This window comes from Hermetia illucens, chromosome 4 (genome assembly GCF_905115235.1).
Source record: "Hermetia illucens chromosome 4, iHerIll2.2.curated.20191125, whole genome shotgun sequence".
In the NCBI taxonomy this organism is placed as follows: Eukaryota; Metazoa; Arthropoda; class Insecta; order Diptera; family Stratiomyidae; genus Hermetia; species Hermetia illucens.
The window spans coordinates 139,865,133-139,892,682 of record NC_051852.1 but is presented as its reverse complement, the minus strand read 5'-3'; the positions used below and the strand labels follow the sequence as shown (position 1 = coordinate 139,892,682).

Genomic DNA, 27,550 nt, shown 5'->3' with positions numbered 1-27,550 from the left:
ACAGTTGCATGCGGCACATGGGCACACAGAGCAGCCGAAAATGTGGTGGTAGCGCGCGAGTATGAGTTGAAAAGTTGAAAACAAATGCGGCGCCCTTGCTATCATCGCTACCAGTGGTCGTCAAAGTGTGTGGAAGGGACTCCTGGAGGGTGTCAGTTGAATGCACTCCGTGCAATTTGGGGAAAATATAGAATTTAGAAAAGATGAATCTTTACGAAAGAAAATTGGATTGATTTCTTTGAGCAACATTCATTTGCATACGTGACTAATATCTCATGAGAAACGTGGCCAATCCTAGGGCACAGGTTGTTCAATGTGTCTTCCCAAATTCAAACTTCCAAAAGTGTATTAAAAGGAATTTTATCGACAGGAGCGATAATAAATGAAGATACAGACAAATAAAGCTTAGCATCATGCGAAACGAAAACATTAAATAAAGTCCTCTCCAACCATTCCGTAGGTACCAACAAAATTACATTCCACACCTACTAGCATTTCTCATCCGAGCAGCGCTTTATAAACATCCCCTCCTCGCGATCAGGCAAAAACACTGAAGAAGATGATTCGCCGAATGTCAAAAAAATTTCCGTGTGACTGATAGTAGTGTGCGGAGATAGGTCGGGGAGTAGACGATAAAAATTTATTGGAATACGTTTCGTCTCTCCGTTTTTTTTTACCAAATTAAATTCAAAACAACAAAGAGGTGATGTGAACATGGCAAGTCGGGTCGTCGCATTCGAGAAATTATTCCATAGCTAGACCGAAGGCAACAAATCAAAAATCCAAAGTTTCTGAAAACCATCACAACAACATCGCAGCGTAATCACAGCCGGACAAATGATGAGATTGAAACCGCCTTCATACCAGCTGTCGGCATGTCTGCATCGGATGCGGGATGCTTTTGTAAAGAACCTGAAAGAACGTTCCAATATAACCTTGCGACTCTGGGCCGATCATTGCGAATATATTCTGGCGCAACGGTTCCGTCGCGGTCAACAGATTTTTACTTTCTACCACCGAATTTGGGGAGAACACGCGCTGATACAATTGCTGTACGGATTTCGCAGGCAGGTTAGTAAATAGCCGGACGTGTTTCGTATTTGGATGGGGTGCGGAATGGTAGGACGTTGGGGAAGGCCGGGTCAAATGCTATCGTTACATAAATTGGCTTTGAATTGTGTCAGTCTCTGACCGTTTTGATTACGAAATGTATGTCTATCGTCTCGACTGTGTGTCGTTCCTAATTATTGAGCGACGTTCAATTAATGAGACAATGAAGCGGTAACATGTAAGGAACGCAAGTGCAATAGAAGTATGTGCATTGCTGTCAACATTCGCCTGCTTTCCACGGTATCAAAAAGTTTTCCACTTCAAAAATCAGTATAAATTGATATATAATCTTTGGACTGAATAAAATGCTTTCTTTGCTCTGACTTGCGGCAAAAGTGCAGATAAACAACTCTGCTATTTTTAGTGCATTATTTTTGTTTGTGATATATTTTTGGAAAAGGGGTTAGCAACGGTGCAAGTTGCTTCAACGAAAGTTTAAAATTCTTCTGAGGTGTATATCTCATGAACTAAAAATTAATTATGCAATGACGGGATCGATATTTAACTTTCATTATTTTCATCGTATTTCTGGGGAAACTATCAAAATGAAAATTGATATTTTGGCCACTTTATGTCTTTTATATTATAGAATTTAATGGCCTACGCTTGCCGTTAAAATGAGCAATGAAAAACTATTTTGCTCGCTGGATATAAAGTATCATTTTAACTGAAAACTCATTCCCTTAATCAAAAGTGATATGTAAGTGATCATATCATGAAGAGAAAGAAGCAGGGCCTCTTCACTGAATACCACGCCATTTGCCGTAAGGTATGCCTTTTTCCAAAGGTACTGTTTAGTCTCCACTTTGTTAGGCGATTGAACAATAGCTCTCCATTCCATAACAGCCACGCAAGACTCAAGAAAAAACTCATCTTTGAGTTTGATCTCTGCAACAACATATCTTTGCTTTGTTTTATGAGGATATTTTACCAAGCATTGCACATAGATTCTGTAAACTATTGCGTGTCATTGAGAAACTTATCTTTTCCCTGATACTCCCAATTCGCTCCCACCTGACACAGTCAAAATCTTACGAAGGTGTTAGATATTCTGAAACCATTCCTTGGCAAATTCAAAACATAGGCATTGATCGGGAACGAACAAGAGGGGGGATGAAGATGGCGAAATTGACGGTGAGGGTCCGCCCGCAAATATTGAAGCTCCACCAAAGCGCCGCTCCGTCGACAAGTGCTTGCACGCTGCTTTGCTAGCCAGCCTGAGAAATGTGCGGAGGGTCCATTGACCACTTCGATCCCTCACGTGTCAGCTACGTGGGTCCGCACCGGATCGCGAAAAGAAAACAAGCACAGGGATTCGCGTGCACATATCGAAATAACAACACGTGAGCTAAACCTGAAAATAAAAATAAACAAGTCGGAATACCGGAGCTCGCGCTTCGGGTATAAAGGTTTTGGGACCATTTAATGTAAGAAACTTCAACACACATTTTTCTATCCATATATAGCTACAAATCCAACATATTAATTCATATTTTTCCAAACTACAAGAGTTTTTCTTCAAACTTGACCAAATTGTGCATTATGTTATCCCTTACACCCATGCCATGCGATTTTGTACTTCTGGGATGGACATAAGGGGGGTTGCCGGGTAAATTTCTAAAATGTGGAAATACCAGGTGTACTCCTAATTAATTTCCGTTTTTTTTTTGTGAAGGGGACCGTAGTATTTATTTTATTCGAAATATTTTTCATTGCTTTCTACCCATTTTTTCCACCTTTCTGGTAATTTGTGAATACCACGCCAGTAGAATTGACTGTTTTTGGAGGTGAACCACTCAGTGAGCCATTTCCGCAAATTTTCGTACGAGTCGAAGCGCTTCTCAGAAAGTGCGTGGCCCAACGAGGCAAAGAGGTGGTAATTCGATGGGGCCAGGTGTGGTGAGTAAGCCACATGGTTAAGCATCTCCCACTTGAGTTTTTCCAGCGTGTCGCAAACGACTTTCGACTTCGCACGTCACTTTTCGGTTCTCCATTTGGCTATCGGTCAGTTCATGCCGCACCCACTTTTCACACTTCCGAATTTTTGCCATGGCTCGCAGACGTTTCGAAATTGCTTGCTGTTAAACTCCCAACGTATCTGCAAGCTGTCGTTACGTTTGCCAATAATGCTTGCAATTCGGCGTTATCAGATACATAGTTGCGTCCCATAAGTTTTGAGACTACGCTTCGAAAACAATTTGAGGGGGTAATTTTTATTCGTCTCTGTTAACACAAATACACTTATTGGCGCGTTATTGTAGCTTATCCATCGCTTTTCTAAACTCGGAAATTGGACACACTTTGAACTAGACCGTCACAGATTTTTAGATGTCCTCAATCGTTGCATAATGGGTACCCTTCATCTCCGATTTCAACTTTGGCAAGGCAAAGTAGGGGGAATGGCTCAACTGAGTTATATTTTTTTTTGCCAGAAACTGTTGACGAACGGTTGCTATATGCGGCCTTACATTATCGTGGTGGAGGAACAAGTTACGGTCTTTTCATAATTTTGGCCTCACACGTGCGATACGTTTTCACAAACGGTTCAAAACTTGTTTATAAAACCGGCGTTGACAGTCTGATCCTTCGGAACAAATTCTTGGTGAATGATCCCTTTGCTATCGAAAAAAAGAATGAGCATTTTCTTCATTTTCAACTTTTGTAATCGAATTTTGTTTGACGCTTTGTTTCCGGATCATAGGCCAAGCACCAGCTCTCGTCACCCGTTATTACCGAATCCACAAAAATTTGGATCATTTGCGACCATTTCGAATAGATCCTGTTGTGTGAGCGGGGCGCTGTTCCATTTGTTCGGCAGTTAACTCATGCACATTTTTCTCTTCTCCAAATTTTTTTTTATCCTCTATCAAGCTTCATGAACATCGACGATCGGCTTTCAATATATCGGCTACACATTGGTAAACACGGCATACCAACGAAATGTTGTTGCACGAGACACAGCTGATTCACCATACACTTTCCGTATCACTTCGTAAGTTTTGGTACGGCTAAACTCGGCTTCACGACAAAATTTAATCGCGGCACGTTGCTATACATTTTTTCCATTTTTAATGACACAATAGAACATCATACATTATAGTAACATGCACTTACTAATGCTAAAGTGATCGGATTGAGCAAAAGCTTGGCATGTGGGAAGGGGAAGATTCATCAAAAAACTTCCATTAAAATCGTACCATTGTATCGTTTTTTTGAAGCGTAGTCTTAAAACTTATGGGACGCACGTTGTATAATTCATAATAAAAGATATATATATTTTTTTAATAATCATGCTGAAGTTACTCAATTCAACGAAAAAAAGAATCGTAGAGAACAAAAAAAATATAATCACCAGCATGCCACATCCAAGCTATGACCAAGAGACCTGGGAATTCTGCCAGGAACCCATGCTCGAGTTGGTGATCTGCTGGCTGGCTGATCTGCTCTGCGGTCCGAATTCCTGCGACGCCCTGATACTGAAATCATATCACTGGCCTAGGCATTCAGAACATTGTCGTGGACGCAAATCGATCTAGAAAACGTCCAGCAGAGGATACAGGCTACTATGTCCAAATTCCGTATGCATCATCCAAACTCTGCCGTGGAGCGCATGAACTTGTCTTGTGACATCGGAGGTAGGGGTATGGTTGACGTGTCGGCATAGCAAGTCGCCAAGTCGACTCGCTACGCGCTCATTTTTACAGCAAAGAACAGGCGAGTCCCTTGCATGCAGCTGTATGTAAGGCAGACTGTGGGCTGTTTCTACTTAACGTGAAGGATGAATCTTTCAATCTTATGAGTGGAGTGAAGTCGGAGCAAGTGAAAGGCAATGCACAGTAAACACGTGAATTGCCTTAGGCAGCCATTTGTCGAACAGATGGCTATGCGTTGGGGAGGTCTTTGTGATTTTTCCTCAATAACCGCGGTTGAATAGTCAACGGAATCTAGAAAGCGAATTTGATGCTGATCTGCTATCATCAATAGAATACAAATACTACTCACAACATCTTCCGAGACGGGTCGATTGCAGTCAGATTAATCAGTAAAACAAATAAACAAAGCACAATTAAAACTCTAGAATTGACTTGCGTGTTCGGAGCAATCTATCCTTAGACGTTTAGGCAGCAAAGCCGAGCAACTCTGTAAACGTTAGAATGCTATCAGCACGTCCTGGGACGGAACAAAGTGGCGGTCGGCAGCTGGAGCCCTACCGGTCGACGCAGGCGTTGAGTTAGAGGTGTTCCGAAATTAATGATGCAGTGAGCACCAGATGAGGATGACCAATTTCCTCAACAATTTTTGACTTTACGAGAAAGTTGGTCGCCTAAAGAATCTGACTGTGATTGACCACACTGCCCATCCGCTCAACACCCTCTGTATTCCTCCGATTCAGTGCCACTTGGAATACTGAAGCTCATGCCACGTCCGGCACTCCTGATACAACGATCCGAATGTCGCCAATGTCGGTAGCCGTCAGAAACAACCCAGCGTTGGATTCCCGTTTGCTACCACTCGGCTTTCCAGAGTACAAAAGCGCATTGCCGCAAGAGAGAAAGGAGTACTTTCCAGAGTCCCAACATATTACTTGGCTTAGGCTGAGGATATCGTTGGGATTCTCGCTCGAGTGAATCGGAACATTCTAGGAATCCTCGGTACCGTTGTGAAGGAGTGTGTATAAATGCGGAGAAACCAATCATAGTCCGCTTGTGATAGCCACAGGTCTTCGACGTGAGGTGAGTCCTTATCCGAGGCGTTATTGACGTTTCGATAGCAGTTTTGAAATTTTCGGGTTACTAGTCCACAAATTTCTATCCTCAAACGGTTGAATTGTTTTTGTTCAAATCGACAATGGCTCTATGACCATGGCCGGAGAACGAGGCTGACACTCCAACACTATCTCGTTTGTCGCCCTATCTTGATTTTTTTATTGGCTTTTGTATCAGGATGCTAATAGTATTTATAAACTGATTCATATTGTTCGAAGCAAGGTATTGTTGCGATCTGTCAAACAATATGGACAACGCTCTCATTCTCGATAAATTCTGTATTTGAACGCGAATCAAGAGGTGTTGAATATTGTAGAAGTTTTTCAAATTTTTCATGGTTGCTATTACTTCCGAACAACATTAACATCTGAAGAGGATACATTCGGACTTAGAAATAAAAATGATCATTGTTCATTCATTGATTATGAGTTTAATATTGATTTTAATTTCTAGCCTGCAAAAGTATATTGAGTATAATAAGTTATATTTTCCATCCTGTTCTGTATTAGATTCAACGAAATCTAAAGGGTATTTTGCTCTCTTCTGTGGGTCTTTACGCTTTCGATTGGGAAAAGGAGCGTATCAGCTATGATACAGTTAAACCACATTTCGATGATGTCGACTTCGTTAAAAAATTACAAAAAGAAACATTGATTTGTTCGAATTGTGAAAAACGCATTGCAATCGGCGAAAAAGTTGAAGGTACACCATATTGTGTCTGCAAGGGAATATCCCAGGATTCGGTTAAGAGGAGCTCATCTGGCTGGGAACCATACCTTGAGGGTAAAAATATGTTAATATGGCGAAGAGAAGAGAAACCTTCACGATATTCCTATAAAGGTAAGTAGACGATGGAAATAGTCTTCAAGGGATATAAACGAGAAACTGTCTCGAAATTGCAGTTTATTGCGTTTATGATGACATAACTGCTAGTGATTTTATACAAGTTCAAACCGATCTTGAATACCGGAAAATATGGGATGATACTGCCATTGTACTGAATGTAGTGGATACTGATCCTATAGATACGAGCCGAAGCCAAATAGTTTATTGGGAAATGCGATGGCCGGTATGTGAAATAAGATATATTTTTGTAGTCCTAGTGTTGCGTATGGACACACTTTCAGGCATTGTTTGCTAACCGTGATTACGTGTACAGTCGTCGATATTTCATCAATAACGTCAAAAATGTGGTCGTCCTCTGCAGTAGGAGTACAAAACATCCAAAATGTCCGGTGAAATCGGATAAACATCGAGTTGTTGATTATTGGAGTTTTATGACAGTGAAGCCATTCACAACAATCAACGAACCAGGTATTTATAGTGATGATCATGAATTTGAGTGTTCATCTCTAATTGTATAACTTCTAGGACTGGAATTCGTTTTGACATATTACGATGATCCGGGAGTGTCACTTCCTGCATATATAACGAATTGGGTTGCTCAAAAGCAAATGCCAGATTTTTTAAATAAATTATACAATGCCACGAAAGAATTTTACTATCGTAAAAAATATAATAAGAAAATGACCGTAAGTATTGCAGACTTTACGCTCTAATTGTGTTGGTCGTAACATTTCTAATATGTATGGTCTTTAGTATTCATGGGAACAGTTGAAAACATCCGAAGATGCAAAATATCGAAGACCCACCGAAGTCAACACAGCTGATAGTGAAGGTATAGAAAAAATTTAGATTTGGTTTTTTAGTGTTCTTTATGTGAATGTGTGAATGATTTAGATTTTAAAATAAGTTAAGGTGATGATTAAAATTAACAAACATATCCTTGAGTGTTGTGATGTTTTTTAAAATTAAGTAAAGATTCTGGATGTTCTCTTATGAATGCAAGTACACAACGGGCGGTTGCCTAAAAATGATTGAGGGGATCATCATTTGACGACAAAATTGTGGATTGAAGGCCGAAGTTTTCTTTGTTAACAGGATTGTTTCATAGTCTATGTAGTCAATTCCCCAGAACATATTTGACTTGGTTTTCAAATCCTGTGAACAAATTATAACAATGGCACATAATTTGTCAAAATCTTTATTATCGTTTTCATTTTATTTGGCTTTCATATCTAAATCAATTTAAATTGAAGGATTGAACATAATCGACTGTACGAGCCTTGTAAGAAAGTTAAGAAGGAAATGTTTATTGAAGTCATCATCACTGGGTCGCTATATCGTTTAAAAGTGCGAAGGGAGAGATATCAGAGAAAGAAATGTGGCATGAAATATTTGAATGGGTTTATTGCTTATTAAGTTATATTATTATTCTGAGGAGCTTACGGACTATTAGCAGAAAGGTTTGATAACATTTCAATTTGTTAACTGAATTAAAATTCTAACTTGGATTGAACTTTGCACCGTTCTAGGGGAACTAATTCTCTCAAGATCCAATGCTGGCATTGTTGTTTCAAGATCGTAATGAAATTTTCTTTCAACTGAAGGCAACAGGCTGAAAGCATGCGATTTTAAAGCAAAATCCTCATAGATCCACCTCAAAGTAAAATCAAATCTATCCTGGAAAAATGAAATTATGCGTATTAATAAAAATTGAATGTATCGGTAGAAAAATAAACCTGACTTTTCACGGGGGCCATTTTCAAACCTTTCTGCTGTAAGAGTCAGCAGCTTTTGAAGATCATTAGTATTTCAAACCAAACTGAACGCTGTGAGTTGTCGCACTGTTCGATTAATATATACCTTAAAGGTTATAGAGCAAGGGAAACATGTAGCTAATTAGCTAAAACCACTCACGATTTAATCTGAAGATAATTTAGAAATAAGGAATCAAAATCAGAGTCACAGAGAAAAAAAAATCGTTTTAAAAATTGCTCACAAATCTCCAGCGCCAATATTGTGACTTTGTACCTTCAATGAAAAAATCAGTAATAGGTTTACACAAATGTTGATTTAATTTGTTTTTTTATTTTCTCGTTCGAAAGCAGACATGCCGGCAAATGGTTTCCTTTAGCAGGATTTGTTTCCCACTTTATTGTTTCCAAGGTAAATGTTTCGAGGGATATCCATTTTAATAAAAAATTATTAAGATTTATTTATTAATTGATAAAAGTAGGAGTGTTTATATTTCAGAGCAGAAAGATTTGAATCTTATTATTAGATGAGAGCATTAAGTGTGATTTCTAAATGTATGAAGTTGAGTTAAGTAGCGTCTGTAGGTTTGTAAGCCAAATGTTGAAAGTTGGTTGATAAAGTTGTTGCTAAGTTAAATTAGAAGACGATTTGGAAATGCTTAGTTTCGGGGTATTCTCCCGGTTTGAAATACAAATTTTCGGACCAATCCATTCCTTCTGTCTTTGCACAGAAACTGTGAGTTTATATCTGCTAAATTTTTAAAATGATGGTAAACAGCCCAAGAACAATGAGGTTTTTTGATGGTTGACGGTTCTGTTCGCGGCGAAGGTAAACTCGCTAGCCGCTTACTCCCCTGTGAGGCAGTGTGACAGATGTCACGTAAACGAGCACAGACGAACTAGGCTAGCACAGCAGCTTCGCATTGAAGAGAAAGTTCCCATCTATCTTGTGGTCACCCTGTCCATATGAAAGTTTGTGTAATTGACTATCAGGACATTGTTCATTATATTCCACAATGTTTGCGTCTTCTGTCCTGTTGTAATCAGGGGACTTGATGCCATTCATCATAAGAATATATTTTCTTACTTATTCCAAATTAATCGAATTAAATTCAAATTGTACATTGATGGTAACTCCTGTAAAATATTTAATGAAATTTCCTTTTCCATGAACCGCTGTGTGATGAGCATGCCAATACATTTAGCTCTACAACAAAAATACAGTGAACCTAATCACTTCGTCGCCACTTAATTACTCGCTATAATGATGACTGATACCCTCAAGCACTAGCTACGCGCATTAGTGATATTTGTCTCACTAAAATCACTCCCAAGTCCTATGGAAACATCATGAGCTATTACATCACAAAGCGGATCTTTCCTCGAGATTAATGTTAGATAGATTTGATCTTGGCATTGATCGTCTTTTGGTCCATTTGTATTGTAAGGATTCCGTTTATTTGATTTTTCAGCTTCGGTCTTCTTCCGTCAATAAGTCTTGGATAGTGAAAGAATATGTATTCTAGGTCCCTTCAAGGCCGCTAAACTGCCCCAATTTAAAGTTGTGCAACTACTTGCAGTTGTCAACTTCCTCCATCAGGGTTTGGATGAGTGTATAATTAATATTTGCTACAGTATTTGGCTCATTAAGAGGTATTTGGTAAGATGTTATCGAAGTTACCACCACTTAATGGACAAAATATTACCTTCTCAGGAACATGAGGAGTCTCGAAAGGCATACCCAAATATCTATAAGCGAACCTCTTGAGGATAAGTTCAAGGCATAAGGTACTTAATTAATGAAAAGTCTGATTTTATATTCTATTTTTAAGGTTTTCTATAAAAGAAATCTTATTAAAATCGGTTTAGTGTCTGTTTGCCTGTCACACGCACTTTTCGCGGAAATGGTTATAGCGCTTGGTACCAAATTTGGGAGAAAGATGAGAACTGTAAACGCTCCCGCATACAGTGAATTACGTCATTCCACGTCAAATTTAAAGGGGGAGGGGGTCCCCATACTTGCAAAAGGGAGGTGTACAATTTTTCATCAAATATAGTCATGTGGGGTATCAAATGAAAGTCAAGTTGGGTCGGTCAGTAGTTTCCGAAGCCGGTTGAAGTTTCGATATTTGTTGGAAAAATGGGGAGTGCGGGAGGCCGAAAGTGATCATTTCTTTCACGGACCCATTCTAAGAAACTACCCAACGGAAAAATCTTAAAAAAATTAAAAGTGCCACTATATGGTGCCTAAGCTCCGAAATACCCTCCATACCGATATCTGTTCAAAGAAAGTTAATAATAGTATATTATTCTCATTTTTGGTAATTGACTGCAAAACCCGCCTTAAGTTCATCCTAAAATCACACATTTGCAGCAATGTAGGCTATAGCATAGAACATGATCTTACCAAGGTGTTGAAAATGGCGCTATTACCAACAAAGTTATAATAGGTCAAAGTTGTCGCTTCTGTGCAGATTCAAGAATTTGAATGACAGTATTGCGCGAAAGTGGATATTCTCACATAATATATGCATATATTACGTGCTAATGGGATACTAATGGGATAAATGTCCATTCAAATGTTTTTATAAAAGAAATACACAAAACCTTGTTGACTTGTATGATGCCTTTGTACCAGTTAAAAAATTCTATACATTTCTCTCCAGAATGGTTTCCTACGGCCGTCCTTTTTTCAGTGTCATCCGAAAATCTTCGATCTTTTAATCAGTCAACTTCTTCTTTTTCTTTAGCCTTTATCCCGTTCACAACCAAGAATTCACAAAAAAAGATAAGTATAATAACTAGGATTCAGACCCGGACTGCAAGGTTGATGGTCATTTTTTGAGAATTTCGTGAATTTTAAGGCATTCCTTGCAGCCTGAGTGGCATTAACGGGCACGTTGTCTCGCAGAAACAATGTTCCGCGTGCCAACTCGCTACTTCTCTTGTATACCACTGCTCAATTTGACTTACCGTTGCCGTACTTTTAGACAAGTAATTGATTAATAAAATCCCTCTTTATCCCAGAAAATAGTAGCCATAATCTTCGACATTGACATGCTTGCTTTTGCTTCAATTTGCATCTGTTCTGAATCGGTCGCATTATCTGAAAAGCTTGCCTGGCGTTCAATGTCTCCTACTACTTATAATGGGGAGCATATTTTTCACTTACCCACCAGCTCCCCCCAGCCCCACCAAGGCAGCTACTTTTGTTGGTCTTGATATAGAGGAAGCTTGATTGCATGAATTCGTTTATTTTTTTCTGCAAAAATTACTTAGTCATTCTTTATAATTCCAGCCATTCTTTATTGTTCCTTCGCCTAATGTCGTTCCTTTACTATGATTGTGATTGCCATGCAATTGTTCAAGGAAGGTTTACTCGTCCCTTAAATTTTAAAATCAATCTTCCCTACTCTAGTTATCCTGATCGTCTGGCTTTCCTGCGACCTCTAAAACATTGTAGATCCTTGATTGACGCATATGGTCTCCAAAAAAGAATAGCAAGACACATCATACAATATTCGCGAACTTAATAGTTGTGAGGTGTCATTCGTGGAGCTCATTTGCTACTTCAACTCTCCCGTGTCCACAATATCGCGTGAATATAATCGTTTGCAACTTGGTCTCCTCGAGTCAATATGTTTATAACAAATGCTATGTGGCACATATCGTGTCCACCATGTCTACGTGCCATCCTTGCGAGTTTCTGGTAATGTCCTTCAGCTTGCGGAAGGCTTTTTGAGGAGCTTGTGCCAATCATTAGTCATTCTGAGGTAGTGGATTGCATGGGTGAATAGAAGTGGTCCTTTTTTTTCTACACAAATTCAGACAACTTCCAAATCTACAGCGAGTCGTCAGTTTGATTAGATGTTTTTTACCGGTCAGTCGAAATCGTGCGCTCGAACAACGAGCCGCCAATAATGAGGCGAGAAAAGTAGCAGAAATTTGAATCTGGTTCCGAGGGCTTGAGAATGCAACTTGCGAAATTTATGTCGTGGTTTTTCCTTTGACCAAAATAAATAAAGGAAAAAGGAATGCAAACAGAACTTTGGTTTGCTCTAGGAGCATATGGAGCATATCTTCTGTACACAGTTTTTATGAAGTTCCCTCTCGGTCCTTTTTATTTTCAGTTCTCCAGCGAGGATTTCGCGCTGGCCATTCTGAAATCGCAGAAAAGAGTTTTTCAGGTTCAGATCAATATGAAGTTGCGCCTTCTCCCTACCGATGGTGGGTTACCCAAAAATGACAGTAGTATGGAATGAACTTTTGATCTGCGAGGGTGAACAGTTTACATGATTTGTTTAGGCAGGGAAGTTATGCTTTTAGAGGAGTTTACCAAAATCATTTTCTATTTTCCCGTCTATTGGCGTCCGTAAGTTATTCAGAAATGTTTGCACCTATTAGAATGACGAGAATATGTAGTGTTATTTCATGTAGCTGCTGCATTTACTCAAATACTGAAAAATTGGACGATGTTTGGCTTCTTGAATGGATGGACTCAAGTCTAACAACTGGAAAAACTCTCCGTTGCGAAGATAGTAGGTTAAATAATTAAGCAGCTAACGAAATAGAATCTGGGAATGTTCAATTTAATTTAAATGCCTGTATACATCGCAGTTAAATGTTCCAGTGGTTTCATACTGATGATTCTCGTTAATCTCAACATTACAAGGCATAGTAGAATATAAAGAAAAATAGCTTAAAATTACTTTGCAGCATGTTTCTTCCTAGGTTATAGTTTGAATGGGCGTGGACTTTTTAATTTGAGTTGCCTTATCAACCTTATATATTCTTTTGCAGATGGTGATGTGAAGAATTTGATTTTGTTTGTTTCGTTTCAAAAAGCACGCTTACTATCTCCCTTTTATAATTTTCAAGTATTGTCCTAGTTCTCATAGTCTTAGAAATTATTAATAAACCCTTGATTCCAGTAAGTTTTTCAATGGTCTTTTTGTGGTCTCTTTTTTTTTTAACTAGGTGAACGTGGTGCTCCTACATCGTCATTGCCGGTAACCGATGATAATGCCAATAATGCGGAAAACGAATCGACAAGAAGATCCTGGTGGTCGTATCTATATCCCAATCATTTATTCGCCTGATAAGTTAAAGTTTTACTCAAATATTTGTTTAGATGATGCGGATGATTATGGTAGAGATATTATTGTTTTTAATAAAAACACAGTTGTTAGCATTTATACTTGAATTATGACTTATGATTTTGGTCGAATGAATTATGACGGGGAAAGTCGCATTGACTGCTTGTTATGCCCGCTTGATATTAATAGATGCAGTTGTGTCGTATGGGAGGCTATACTTCCGTCAACCAAGCAAAAGTTGACGAGGTTGCATTATTATTTCAAAAACAGAAACGAGTAAATCCATAGGAGAATGTCGGAAACTTTATTGCGATGCTTCCTATCCTATCAGGTATTCATCAGGTAACGATGGATGGCATGCGGCCTGGTTGAATAGCATTCCCATTCTTATGAAGGTACCTAAAATCACTAGGGAAATACAATGCTTTTAATTAAATCATTTACAATTTTCTAAAAATAAACAACTACAAGTTTTCTGGCTTGAGAATTTGTTTTGAGTAAAATTTTTGAAATTCAAAAGCGACGTTTTGTCGCCAGCGCAGAGGCAACTCTTCAGGCGCTATCTCGGGTCTGCTTTGCAGAAAAGCACGACTGAAAGTAATAATTTTTTAAATAAAAAAGTCCAAATTTATTCAATTTTTTAATAATAAATAATTCAATTCAAAATAGAGTATTCTCTAAATCAAAGAAGTGCTGACGCTACGCTACAGATTACGTACGCACGCTACACCTACTAAAAGGAAAAATCAAAAAGCAAAGATTTAGGAGGACCTTCTATTATGGCAGTTGTTCTTAAAAGTCCGTTACATTTTTAATGAAGAGAAGTAGCATACGCTAATCATATCAAAATAAAAATGTAGTAGTTCTTTCATCTAAAGTAAGATTGGAAAAGTTTGATAAAGGCGAGATGATCAGACGCCGGAGACACAACAACAAAATATCGAAATTTATGTGTAAAGTGGCAACAAACTACCTAGCTAGGAAGCAAGCTATCAAAGAGATCTCTTTTGGAGACAGAAAATAAAAAATTGATGCATGCATAATGTATCATTCCTAGTTGAAACGTTGGAGGATGAAGTATATCTCTGAATACAAATATGATTAACCTCGGTTTAGAACTACAAACGCACGAGGCGATGGCAGGGAGTTTTTTTAATAAAAAAACTGCAGACGAGAAACTATGAAGGTGAGTCTCCCACCCTTAAAAACGGGGAAAATTCTGTCAGTTAGTCATCCAGGTTAGCGGCTGGTGTAAGGAAAACCTGTCACGAATTGGGCTTCAGACTGGATTCGACACACAGCGATGAACCCATGCAATGTACACTTCCTATACAAACTAGAAGCTGCTCAGCAGCCAATCCACTCCCTGTACCCCAATATGTCTGACCGGTCTCACCGGTTTCCCGGAAATTCCATCCAAGAAATGAGAATATGATATAGGGTTTTCTTGGCAATTGAAATCTGCTGCTTTTGGTTTTAAAAACAGGCAAACGTCTATCCACTGAAGTACATTTTCAAACCGCTTGGTGAACGTTTATGTCCCTACTACCCACTGCAGCGAACCCTAGAGATTTCGACAAGCTAAGGGGAAGCGCGTATTTAAGTGTCAATTAGCTTGCATAAATGCGCCAATCACAAAGGACTGTGTACAATTCAACTAGTAGTTTCGCACAAAATGGTCTTGGAAGTACCTAATTTCCGGGAAAGATTCATAACAAACATGGTTTTCTCCAGACGAGATCACTTTCAATTAAATTAACCATGTGTTAACTGAACGTCACCGCCCTTCGGTGCAACGCGTGGCATTTTGCGAAATCATATGTCGCTCTGATAATAGCTATTAGTTCCTTCGCAAAGCCTAACCCCCGTGTGTAGGACAGATGCATTTCATGTTCATGCTGTTGAAAGCCTTCTCTAAATCGATCCAGAATGATCCGTAGGGTGTTGATGTGGTCAATGTAGGAGGATCCGGAACGGAAACCAGTCTACTCTCTGTCGATGAAGCTTTCGAGATGTTCTTTGATGCTATTATTTTTACAATAGCGGGAGCACGCAGCTAACCCTCCAATCGTCACATTCAGAACGGATACCGTTCTTTGGAATCTTAATAACCATCCCCTACTTCCACTTTCTAGGAGAGGTCTCGGATTCCCAAGATTTCGGTACGAGTGGAAGTAACAGATCTGCAGTAACTGCAGATGCGGCTATAAATAAATCTCTGAGGAGACCTTGAAGCCGTGGCTTTATTCGGTTTGAATGCATTGATGGCCGCTTGGAGAAACAGTCCCTATCTGCATGTTACGGTGACTAGCCATTTCATCCACAAGAGGAGGAAGTTCACCGGATGTGGTACGGTTAAGAACGGCGGTGAAATGTTCTTTACACCTCTTCAGTTACTCGTCATTGTGGATGAGAAGTCGACCCTTAACGTCCTTCACAGAACTATCGAAAGGTTTACGATCGCATGCAAGCTACACTACACTACGGTACACTCGATATTATGGTGAACTTTCCGAGATTTCGCTCTGTATCGTTTCCACCATTCCGCAGTCAGCCATATCTTATGACGCCCCTGCGGGACGTAGATGACGACCTGCAAGCACCCGAGAAAAGAGCATTTTTAAAAATGAATTTTTTTTTGGGACGAGTTTGTCCTTAGCCCACCATCTACTTGATGGCGGGCTGCACATGTTTGAGAAGCAACTTACTTCTGCTATTCAGTGCGCGGACTACTCTTTCGTGGGCGAGCGCCCAGTACTTTTAAAAATTTTAAATATTGGCTATACGGTTTCGATCGCAGGGCAGAGGCGATCTCATCAGACGCTGCCTCAGCGCCTCTACCCTGCGATCGAAACCGTATAGCCAATATTTAAAATTTTTAAAAGTACTGGGCGCTCCCCCACGAAAGAGTAGTCCGCGCACTGAAAAGCAGAAGTAAGTTGCTTCTCAAACATATGCAGCAAGTCATCAAGTAGATGGTGGGCTAAGGACAAGCTCATCCCAAAACAAAATTCATTTTTATTAGCTCTAACCGGTTGTAGGTTCAAACAAATGCGATTTCGGTCGTTGCAATTCATACCCTTGGCGGGTTTTGAATTGAATATAAACGAGCCAATTGCCACATGTTGCCGCTTTCGGTCACGCTGCTCCGGGGCAGAGGCACTGAGGCAACGTCTGATGAGATCGCCTCTGCCCTGCGATCGAAACCGTATAGCCAATATTTAAAAAATTTTTAAGTGCATTTTTGTTGGGGGCCCATTGCTCATCAATATTCTCAGGGAGTTTACTCAGTGCATCTGACGACCGATCAGCAAGATAGCTTTTCCATTGTCGAGTGACAGTTCGATCATACAAGTGGTCGATGTTGAACTGAAGGGATCGCAGCTCTCCAACTATACAAGAAATGACAAACGCAACACGCAAGCGATCATCAGAAGGTCACATACATAAGAAAGGAAATACCACTAAGTGTAGCAATAATAGTAGTATCACGTTAATGAGTACTATCTATAGCATATTCGCCCCTATTTTGTCAGACGGAACAACCCCATACGCCCAGAACATCATCGGTCCTTATCAAAGAGGCTTCACTCCAGGCAAATCAGAAGCAGATCAGATTCTCTACTCTGCGTCAGTGGAAGTGCAACTTTGGAATATGACCATCATTTTCACTATTTTTTCATCGACCCTAAAGCTCCGCTAGCATAGCCAGGATAAACTTTACACGGTCATGACAGAATTCCGCATTTCGACGAAATTGATATTGATCAATTTGTGAAGCCAGATAAAAACAGCAGAATCACAACGGTTTAAGACAAGGGGATCTATCATGCATTAATATTAAAGTTTACTGTATCATCAGCATAATTCGCGAGCTTATGAAGAAGTTACTCATTACCCCATTTCAAGTAGGCCGCATCAGCTAGGGCTCCTACTGACAAAATTATGAAGCGCATTTGCAATTAATTGGGTTCTGCTTCACGAATAGTTAAATCAATATTATGCTCATGTATCAAGGTCCGCAAATGGAAAAAAGCGTTCGCTGGAAGGCAGTAGCTGAAGATTATATCGTGTAAGCCTAATACGATACGAACAATTCAGGAAGACAGATATTTCCGGAATATGAATGGTTTATTAAATAGTAGGACAAATACAAAACCAATGGAATTTATATTTAAAAAAAAATTTATTTATGCGTAAGAAAGTACATTTACTCGTCAGCATCATCATCATTCTCATTTACTTCATCATCCATTTCACCTTCGCCATCGAATTTCATGCCTTCCTCATCTTCCTCTTCTTCGTCATCGCCAGCAACTTCAGCGTTTTCAATTTCAGCTCGTTCCATTCGCCGGACAAGATCAGCTTCATCCATGGCAGTAACGACTTTTGGCTGCAGAATATATAAAAACATCATAACAAACATCCAAAACCTCCTAGGGCACAGCATACTCACCGCCATTTGAATTTTAAATTCACCATTGAAAGACTGTATAGTTTTCTTGATTTTTTCAATTGCAATTTCTAGTGCTTTCAGTCCATCAGCTTTTTCTGGTGTGGACGTAGTCATGACTGTGGGTACGGAAAGAGAAATGTTTAGTGGAATTTATTATTAGGAAAGGAGAAAAATATTACCGTATAGTGGAGGAGCAATTAAATTAATTTTAATAGGCAATTCTTCCGTTGAGACTTCAAGACCTGATTTCAATGCAGCTTTTACAGCATCAATTCCTTCGTACCCATAACACGAGCATTCGATGTCAGCACGAATTTTAACCGCTTGTGAGGTTAATTTTCTCTTAATGTTGTTCAATAAAACATCACGTGTTGATTCGTCGAGACCGCATTCATCAAGCAACGATGGATCACTAAAATGTAACGTTTATTGAACATTGTTTTATGATATCGTAGTAGGAATATGATTTATAAAAAATAATGAAATTTGACAAGTTGCAAAGAGATTAAAATATTTTCTGACTTATTTGTAGGTTTATTTATATGAAGCAGATCCTGTTTACCCTAAAGTGAGAATTTTTTTTTTTGAATAATTTAAGCAGAAAATAACAAAGTTAGGCGGCATGTATTCGCTTAAGGTCATAACCATTTTTTCACTAATTATACAGAAGGAACTAATGCCAAGTAATTATAAATACATTCGCGTTCGAGCGTGAGCCTGTACCTGATAATCGTTCGATTCTAGCTCATAAAATCTAAAGCAATGCCAATTTGGCTTTGAAACTTTTGCGGCGTATTCTGAGCTAGTTAACGATCTATATAATAGAATTCGATTCTGAGAACCTTCTAATGTGGTTTCATCTTTGATGGAAGCTTGGAGATTGCAAGTAACAGTGGTGTTCATTTTTTATGCATACATATTACTCTCATATAACAGAGCGAATTTCGTGTTGTTAATACGTCAACCGACATCAAATTCGGTATCGCCACATGGAAAGATCTATTTCCCAGGATTTACCAATAGGTGGAAGTAGCAACTCTGCAGAAACAAGCTTCACAGGGAAACCGTCCATGTCGACAGGCTCCGTTTGAGCGCGTTGATGGCAACATTTAGTTCACTTCTACTAAGAGAAGCAGTCCGTATCTGCATGCCATATCCAGAAGGTAGAACTTCACCTGATTTTATATAATTCAGGATCATGCTTAAGCGGTCCTTTCATTTTTTCAGTTATTCATCATCGTTGATGAGATGCATACCGTTAAAGTTCCTTACAGGATCATAGAAAGGCATAGCAAGCTCTTTCGTGATGCGGTATACGATGGTGAATTCATTACAATTTCTCTCCTCAGTTCCGCAGTCAGCCAGTTCTCCTAATGTTTTTGAGACTTGGCCCGCAATTTCGCCCTCATCAGAGATTTTCCATGACGGCCAAGTGCTTATCAATGAGCAAGCTATTGTCAGGCCCTACGTTGGCATTTAGAGAACAATCACATTGTCGTTGTTGGGAAACCACTCCTATACTACGTGTAATTGTTCATAGAAAACATCTTTCTGCTCTGTATCAGAAATACTACAGAATCTTAATGCTTCTTAACCGCAGGCGGAATTTTCCTGCCAAACACCGGCACCCAGGTCCCAGCGGCTTTAGTTGGCCGTCGAATTCATGCTCTTTAGAATCCAGTCATCTCCTTTCGCTTAGGCCAAAAAAGCGCAGCTTACATCGTCGGAATTCCCGCTTGAATTGGAGAAAGCAAACATTTTGAAGCCCTCAATACCGTTATCGAGGAGGGGGCGCACACATTCCATAAACCAAACAAAAGCAGCAAAGGTCGTATCAGTGACCATCCGAGCAGCAGCTTGTAAGCGGTAAAATAACCGATAAATAACGAAATGCACTAGAATTTCGCCACAGCCTTCAACACATTGACAAACTGGAAATATTATTTGAAGTAATTAAGTCTTGCTTTTTCTATTCGCGGGTGATATTTATTAAGCTTGCAAATACCGATTTTTCGGGAACCACTTATAACAAGTCTTAGCACTGATAAAGGCAAGTGGTTCCCGAAATATCGGTTTTTGCAAGTTTAATAAATACCACTAGATAGAAGAAAAAGAACAAGCCTTAATTACTTCAACTAATTTAAACGTTAGAAACACCGCGAGATTACACTTAGACAAACTGGAAATGTTCTCAGAAACTGTTCAACGAACATTGCGAAATACTGTTCTTGGAGGGCGCGAAGAAGTTAAGAAAAACTTGCTAGCAGAGAGACACCAGAAATTGCAATAGGCGTTCGTACAAAAATATAAAACCTGTCCTGAAAATAATTGAGCGAACGCTATTTGATCAGTTGGGATCAAAATAAAACATTTTAGAGGGGATGACCGCGAATGGGTGTAGAGGAATCGTGGAGGAAAAATACAACGTAGAACCTACACTGCATGTTTGCATGTTTGCTCAATTAAGGATGGAAGATGGAAGGCAAAATGACAGCGGGTTCTTATATAAAGTTTTTACAAGATTATTTGTTTGGGACCATGGAAGATTTAAGGGTTAATACTGTCACATTTCATTATGATTAATGGTCCACAGCGCACAGCAAAACCGAACACCAAATGGCCCCAGGAGTGAGGAGCAAAAACGTTAAAATTGGCCTCTCCAATATCCAGATCTAACCTTGCCTCTGGACTGCTTTAAAAAGGCCCGTCACAGGGGAGTCGGGGAGACTAACCGGATCGTGGCCAATTATGCAGGATATATTGAACGCAATATTACAGGGAATTTTTGAAAACATAGCTTATAGTATGACTACCAAAATCCAGGACGTACTGAATGGCAGAGGAGTGTATACAAAATATTAGCTTTATTTTTTCCACAAAGTCGTGTAACGTCACAAAAACAACATTATTTCTAAAACTTTCAAGCTCAGTAGGTTGATAAATTTTTTGACGGGTTTCTTTGGGGGTCTCCCACCCCACAAAGGCATTAATCTCTATAGATCCCTAATAAAGCCTATTATTGAATACACTACCACTTCCACTATGAGCCCTCCTAAGTAATTTAAAAACAAACTCAATTCAATATCTGTCTGCATTTTGAGGAGATGCCTTGGGCTCACCAGAACCACCTTCTTACATCGAGTTTCAACTGCTCTGTTAAGACCTATACTGGTCGTCAAAGAACTTCTTAAAGGAAAAGAATCCTAGAACCTAATATGGTGGCACACAATCCTAATGCGGACAATGTTCTATCCAAGATCTGCAGGTCTTTCCAAAGCATATTTGATGCTGTAATTCCTAATTCAACCCCAATAACCTCTAAAAAACTGCATGTTATCCTATCCTTTGCTATGGGTAGCACTTGCGGCAAAACCCAGATGGCGGTTGCATGTGGAAAGGCCGCGGAAGACCTTAAGTCAAGGAGTTTCTTGATTTTGGCGTCTGATGCTGCAGTCACGCGGGATGGATCTGCATATGCCGTAGTTGGTCCCGAAGAGACGCAGATCTCACACTTTTCCTTAAAGATCAGAACGGTTTCAGCTACTGAACTCTTTGCCGTATAGTAGGCCATGGGTGGCCCTTACGATGTGTGCGGCGAAAGTAGTTATCATTAGATTCTCTCCATACCTGTAAGTTACTCAAACAAGCACCATCGCATCACCTGGTTAGCAAAATACACTCCCTTGTCTCCGCCGATCCTGTTTTCATTTACCTTAAAAGTCTATGTGGTTCGATGCATGCAGAACGCCCGGCTAATAAATTGGCCTGTGTCAAGGCCGGAAAAGCTCTGGAGTCGAGATTCACTAGGGTGGTTGAACCCTGCCCTGGGGGATGAACTGGTTTTTTGTAAAATAGATTTATTTTGGCGGTAGAATCGAAAAATCCAGTCACTAGATGTCGTCCATGTTTGGTATTGCCTGAACAGCTTTAGTTACGAATCGGTACCATTGTATGCGCGCACATTCACATACATCTGCCGTTCGGCTATTTGTGTACATCGCCATATGTTAAGCGCTGTTTTTCGTTCCATTGGCGTTAGTTTGTCGTACGAGCAAAATGCTGAAAATGGGTGAAGCGAGCATGAAGATGAAGAAGACATTGCGCCGATAGAAGAAAATATTGCCGAAGAAAATGTAGCAAATCCCGAAAATAAATATTGGTCAAAAAATAGAAAGATCCAATATTCATCAAATCTATGAGCGATACCATGACCGTCCGGTTGTGAATAAAATCCGGCTCAATAGGTTACGATGGGCGGGTCACTTAATCCGCATGAATGAGGATGATCCAGCCCGGAAAGTCTGCCTAAGATGGAGCGATGGCGTAGGTCAAGACGCCAGACAGCTTTTAGGGATATGGAATTGGTGGACCTCGGAGCAAGACCGGGATGTCTAGAGTTCCTTATTAAGGCAGGCCTAGACCGGATACCGGATGTTGCGCCGTGTACCAAATTCGTTTATGCTGATCATCGTTATATTTGCGAAACATGTGCAAAAAAAATGAAAAGCTGACCGAAAAATGTACTTTTTTGCGATTTTTCGAATATTTGTCAAAAATGGCGATGTTTTGTTTTTAATTTTTTTAATATTTTTTGGAGTAAATCTTCATAAATATTATTCATTTTGATGGAGAACATTCCAATAAAGATAAAAACTCACAAAACATACATCGTTTTTTTAGAAGCTCTTTTTACAGGTGAAAAGACAGGTGTGTGTATGCGCACGCATACACAGGAACCGATTCGTCGTAGTTTTCGGGGGACCGATGAGGGTTAATTTGTATTTTAGCGGAGCAGCATTTCCTACGGGTTTGGTTCCCCTTTTGACGTGGGTTTATTTTTTACTGTCTTACGCTCCAACGATCTGTTTTTGTTTGTCAGTTTTGTTTTTGATAACGCTTAGTCCATAACGCACCCAAACATCGCTGATAATGAGGAATCTGACAAAGTTTTAGATCCACAATGATGGGGCTAGAACCAGCTTTTGGCATTGGGCCATCTACTGTCAAGTCTTCTTTGAAGGGAAAAATTGCAAGGATTCACACAGTCGAACGTAGAAAAAGTGAACTTCTGCCAGCAGGCGAAAAACATTTAGAAGGAAAGGTAATATTTTCTTCAACGAAGGGTCGGCGCATTGTCTCCGGAGAATGTTCTCAGATTCGCGAAAGCGTGCGAGCGCCGTAGGCCGATGAAGAGGTGATCTCGGGGGGATAGTACAATGGGACAAACGAAGATCTGAGTGCTTGGAGATGCGGCTCCCCTCACTAAAACTAAACTATAGTCCATATCGCGTCATCATCATCATCATCAACGGCGCAACAACCGGTATCCGGTCTAGGCCTGCCTTAATAAGGAGCTCCAGACATCCCGGTTTTGCACCGAGGTCCACCAGTTCGATATCCCTAAAAGCTGTCTGGCGTCCTGACCTACGCCATCGCTCCATCTCTGGCAGGGTCTGCCTCGTCTTCTTTTTCTACCATAAATATTGCCCTTATAGACTTTCCGGGTGGGATCATCCTCATCCATACGGATTAAGTGACCCGCCCACCGTAACCTATTGAGCCGGATTTTATCCACAACCGGACGGTCATGGTATCGCTCATAGATTTCGTCATTGTATAGGCTACGGAATCGTCGCGTCAGCTCAACTTATTTGTTACAGAGCAACTTTTAAATTTTTCTTCGAGCGTCAACTACGGAACACCTAATCACAGTTAATGAAAACCTAAACATCTAATACACAAATAACGACTAAACAAATTGAACCCATAAGAATATCTACTAAAAAAGGTCAGCTTTACAACAAAGCTCTGACACTGCAAATGTTTCTATTCTAATCGATAAAGAATCTAAACATAATGACTGTTTTTGCCCCCTGTCTAAAAACGACAGTGCGATTTGCGGCAACATAGGCCAAGTGCCTGCCATTGATCCTGTTGGTGTACTTCATGGGTAGTATCGGACTTTGACCTATTGGCCTTCGGGGCCCATAGGTCAAACAAAAATCACCAACAACAACAGTTTTAGCCTAGAATTGGGTTCATATAAACAATTGTACTTACACCACAGCCTGCTTGAAAATATCGTAGGCGGAAGCTTTGTTCTTGTATTTCTCCTCAAAATGCCACGCCGTCTTTTGGTATAGTTCCTCCAATTGACTATTCGACTTATACATAAGTATATCGGCGACATGACGCAGGATTGAATTTACAGCCTTCGCCTTAGCGAACCTCTCCGTGCACTTTTCAACGTCCTCAGCGGAAACACGTCGTTTCGACAAATCAATGTAGCCTAGCCGGTAAACAAATTCGGAAAGTTATTTCGAGCCTTATCTGTCCTTTGAAACCTCGCAGTTCTGCTCTGGATCAGCCAGAAACGTGACGTCAAGGAACTCGGTTTCTAGTAGTTCCACTTACCTTTCTCCTTGTCAACTCGAATGACGACAACCGGTTCCGTCCGGCCGACACGAATCAGTTTGTTTATGGAGCGGATTCGTCGACGTGACAATTCTGATAATAGAATCATCCCTTCTATGTTGTCGTATTCCAATAAATGGACATAAGCGCCCATTTCGGCAATTGATCGTACGTTAACCATAACAACATCCTCCACCTAAAACCAGCCTTTGTAAACATGAAAACACCAAATACATCACCAATTTACCTCAGGATATTTCTCCTTATAAAATCTACAAGTCAACACCATGTTTCCCTTCTAATTTTTACTGCAACGAGAACAAGTCAAATGCTAATTTCACCAATTTTAGGTTAATTTCTGGGGATGTGTCAGTTTTTCACTTGCACTCGTCAGGGGAATTTCATTACTCGAAGAGCCGCACTTTCCCCGAAACCAATACTTACCGCTGAATATTATGGAATTTTATATATGCAAAAAAGCCGGTTAAGTGAATTGAATCCTTTACACTTCCTGATTTTCATATAAAACAACTAATTCTTCTTAAAGTCGGGCGAAACGTTCCCACATGTCGCTCTCACCGGATCTTCTTCTTGACCTCAACAAATTTGCAAAGTTCATTCTGTACTTTTTAGCTTCTTTTGAGAGGCGGTATATAGAAAGTGACATTTCTGGCAAGGCCAATTGTAAACAACTACATGATGTTGTTGTGAATATCCATTTGAAACGATAGAGGTCTCGTAGGGAACATGACGTCATCAGATACGAATACGGGGTTGGTGACCAGTGTTGTCTTCCCTAATTACGTTATTACTTTTTAAAGGTCATCAGTTCTTCATTAACTTTTCTCATTTTTCATGTGTTCTGTAATTTTCATTACTTTTTAACATCTCCTTATTGGAAGACGTCGGTGGAATGGGCGGGCGGTTGAAACAACCAAAATCAAGTAAGAGAGGAAAGGCATGGGGTGAAGGTTTACTGTCTTTTACGGAAATACCTGCACGCAATGGGGACCCGTAATGAAGATTCAATATATTCACTTTACAATGAAACAGTCCCAGAACATATCGAAATACGCATCAATCAAACCAATGGAACTACCAAATGCTTTGAGTTCAAAACAACATCATTAAAAATGTTAACGGAAATGGAAAAGCTGAGGAAACATCAGGGAATCCATTGGACCATTTTTAACGCTGATATTTCGGTTAATATTTGATAATTACGAAAAAAGGGGGTAAATTCGTGGTCACTAATTCAAACAAGGGGAAGGCGCACAGAATGGGATATAATTTAAGAAGTCGGAAAGGAATAAATTTTGGATAAGAATAAAAGAGTGTTTAAATGCCGTTGTTACCTTTAATATTCAGAAGTTATATGTTCCTAAGACTTTTGTTTTATTAACCCTTTAAGACATAGATCTTTCACCTGGGGCATGTCCAGTGGTCTTCAGGATTGGCGTTGAATGTGCAAATGGCCGCCAAAGGATAACAACTGTACGCCTAGTAAAACACAAATTTCGTAAATAGCCCGGCACGATATCCCCAAAAGCATCTGATCATTGATTTGGTGACTAATATACATTTACTAAAGTTATGTTATAGGCCCTTTGCTGATTGATAGACCAGTAGCTTACTCCAAACTACAATTTTATTTTATTATATATATATTTCGTGAGCAACTTACTCCCTTCATCAGTACAAAACTACTGAAAGTTCCCGAAATATATATATACATAATAAAATAAAACTGTAGTTTGAAGTAAGCTACTGGTCTATCAATTTTAGACTTAACTACAAATAGAAGACAATATCTAATCCATTTGCTGATTGTTCCGGGATTCTTACGAAGATGAAGATCAACAATGGCTGTAAAAAGGCGAATAACATATGTATTCGTCAGTCCATAAGTAGACAAATCAGCAAAGAAAAATTTCAACTGCTTTGACAAAACAGGCATTATTTTCGCCAGAAAACTAGCTGACGATATTGCTCGGCGAGACCAAAAAGGTTTGAAACAAGTTAATTAATAATAGAAGTGATGAATTTTCCTCTTTTATGCTTACATGTGGATATGATACCGAAAATTCTCTATTTATTGTTTCTCTATTGTTGAAAGCAAATTCTTAAAGTCAATAAGATCTTTATTCCTCTTGGAAATAGGAAAAATTTTTAGTGTGATCATTTGGTGTACAAACATAAAGGTTAGTGCAATTACCTCAATTACCTTCCAGCATGACAAAGCCTCTTTCTTTGTACTGGCAACAAAGTTAGCAACGTTTCAGGTTTGCACTTTATTTTTTGGTACAAAAGCCATGGGATCGATGCAACTAAATCTGTGGTATTTAGTCTGTAAAGGAGTTTATCACCGTCTGCGATGAGAGATCCCCAAGACTGAAAGTCTGTGTCCTTATATCAAATTGTTAGAAGCAAATATGCTGAGACAATTTTGTATCCTGAATCTAGTTGTGGCCATCTTACATCATCTCTGATATCTTCCAAGTTAATGGTAATAGAGAAAGCTCATATTTGCCTGTATGTACCCTATGATTCTGTGCCCGCTACCGATGCAATAACTAAGCAATCTAGTAGCGTATGCGAAGTGAAAAAGGAGAGTTAGCATCTTCTGTAAACTTTAAAACAAAAAAATTTTCCGGAAGAAACTAGAACACTGCGAGAGCGATCGCTACCAATGAAAAAGCAAAAGTTGCTGCACTATCCTTTGAGAATTTCAAAATACCTACCATGGATGGCATCTATGCACCAATGCTAAAGGAGATTAGTACATAGGACGACCTTTCCTAGTAAGTCCCGCTCCGAGTTTCGTGTCTTTCTTTCGGCAAAAAATTAAGGTAATCTTTAAACCGAACCTGGCAAAGACGACTATTTACAGCTAAAGAGTTTCAAAGAAATTAACATCATTCCCGCTGAAATGTTTGGAGAGATTAGTTGAATATCATATTTGCGGAAAGGCGCTAAGGTCACATCCACTAAATATCATAAAAACCAACATGCTTATCAACGTGGAAATTCTTGTTAGTCTAGTTAGAAACCAATCCCTGGTTTCTAATATAGAGGCTGTAACTTCGAAAGGCACCCAATGGGTTCGTGGAC

General features: G+C 39.6%; 2 protein-coding genes across 5 annotated transcripts; one reads left to right on the top strand and one right to left on the bottom strand.

Annotated features, from left to right (window-relative positions):
* The first annotated feature begins 570 nt into the window (after positions 1–570).
* Positions 571–13,676, top strand: LOC119654720 (stAR-related lipid transfer protein 7, mitochondrial). Of its 4 annotated transcripts, none has more exons than XR_005249840.1 (8): positions 571–1,071; positions 6,386–6,716; positions 6,779–6,945; positions 7,004–7,190; positions 7,248–7,408; positions 7,476–7,554; positions 7,976–8,182; positions 8,252–8,457. XR_005249840.1 is itself a non-coding variant. In XM_038060242.1 (8 exons), exons 1-7 carry the CDS (start codon positions 838–840, stop codon positions 8,851–8,853), a joined length of 1,185 nt encoding a protein of 394 aa, XP_037916170.1. In that variant the 5' UTR covers positions 572–837; the 3' UTR covers positions 8,854–8,885; positions 13,451–13,587. The 4 variants fall into 4 exon arrangements, 3 of the variants coding, with proteins under 3 accessions (XP_037916170.1, XP_037916169.1, XP_037916168.1); XM_038060242.1 differs by lacking the exons at positions 7,976–8,182; positions 8,252–8,457 and adding exons at positions 8,828–8,885; positions 13,451–13,587 and having other exon boundaries at positions 572–1,071; XM_038060241.1 differs by lacking the exons at positions 7,976–8,182; positions 8,252–8,457 and adding exons at positions 8,825–8,885; positions 13,451–13,587 and having other exon boundaries at positions 572–1,071.
* Positions 13,677–17,736: 4,060 nt separating this feature from the next.
* On the bottom strand, positions 17,737–25,052 carry LOC119655594 (eukaryotic translation initiation factor 2 subunit 1). Its single transcript, XM_038061549.1, has 7 exons — positions 24,884–25,052; positions 24,687–24,747; positions 24,440–24,635; positions 24,086–24,314; positions 18,205–18,437; positions 18,026–18,141; positions 17,737–17,962 (listed from the first exon to the last, which is right to left on the bottom strand). The coding sequence occupies exons 2-7, from the start codon at positions 24,726–24,728 to the stop codon at positions 17,780–17,782; spliced, it is 999 nt and encodes a 332-aa protein (XP_037917477.1). The 5' UTR covers positions 24,729–24,747; positions 24,884–25,052; the 3' UTR covers positions 17,737–17,779.
* Positions 25,053–27,550: the final 2,498 nt, after the last annotated feature.

Coding starts and splice junctions, on each gene's coding strand:
- LOC119654720 (XM_038060240.1), top strand. CDS start 838: ATGATGAGATTGAAACCGCCTTCATACCAGCTGTCGGCATGTCTGCAT. Junction 1,072..6,385: donor TGTACGGATTTCGCAGGCAG/GTTAGTAAATAG, acceptor GTTCTGTATTAG/ATTCAACGAAATCTAAAGGG. Junction 7,191..7,247: donor CACAACAATCAACGAACCAG/GTATTTATAGTG, acceptor TATAACTTCTAG/GACTGGAATTCGTTTTGACA.
- LOC119655594 (XM_038061549.1), bottom strand. CDS start 24,728: ATGGTGTTGACTTGTAGATTTTATAAGGAGAAATATCCTGAG. Junction 18,438..24,085: donor ATTTTCAAGCAGGCTGTGGT/GTAAGTACAATT, acceptor GTTACATTTTAG/TGATCCATCGTTGCTTGATG. Junction 17,963..18,025: donor AATTTAAAATTCAAATGGCG/GTGAGTATGCTG, acceptor TATATTCTGCAG/CCAAAAGTCGTTACTGCCAT.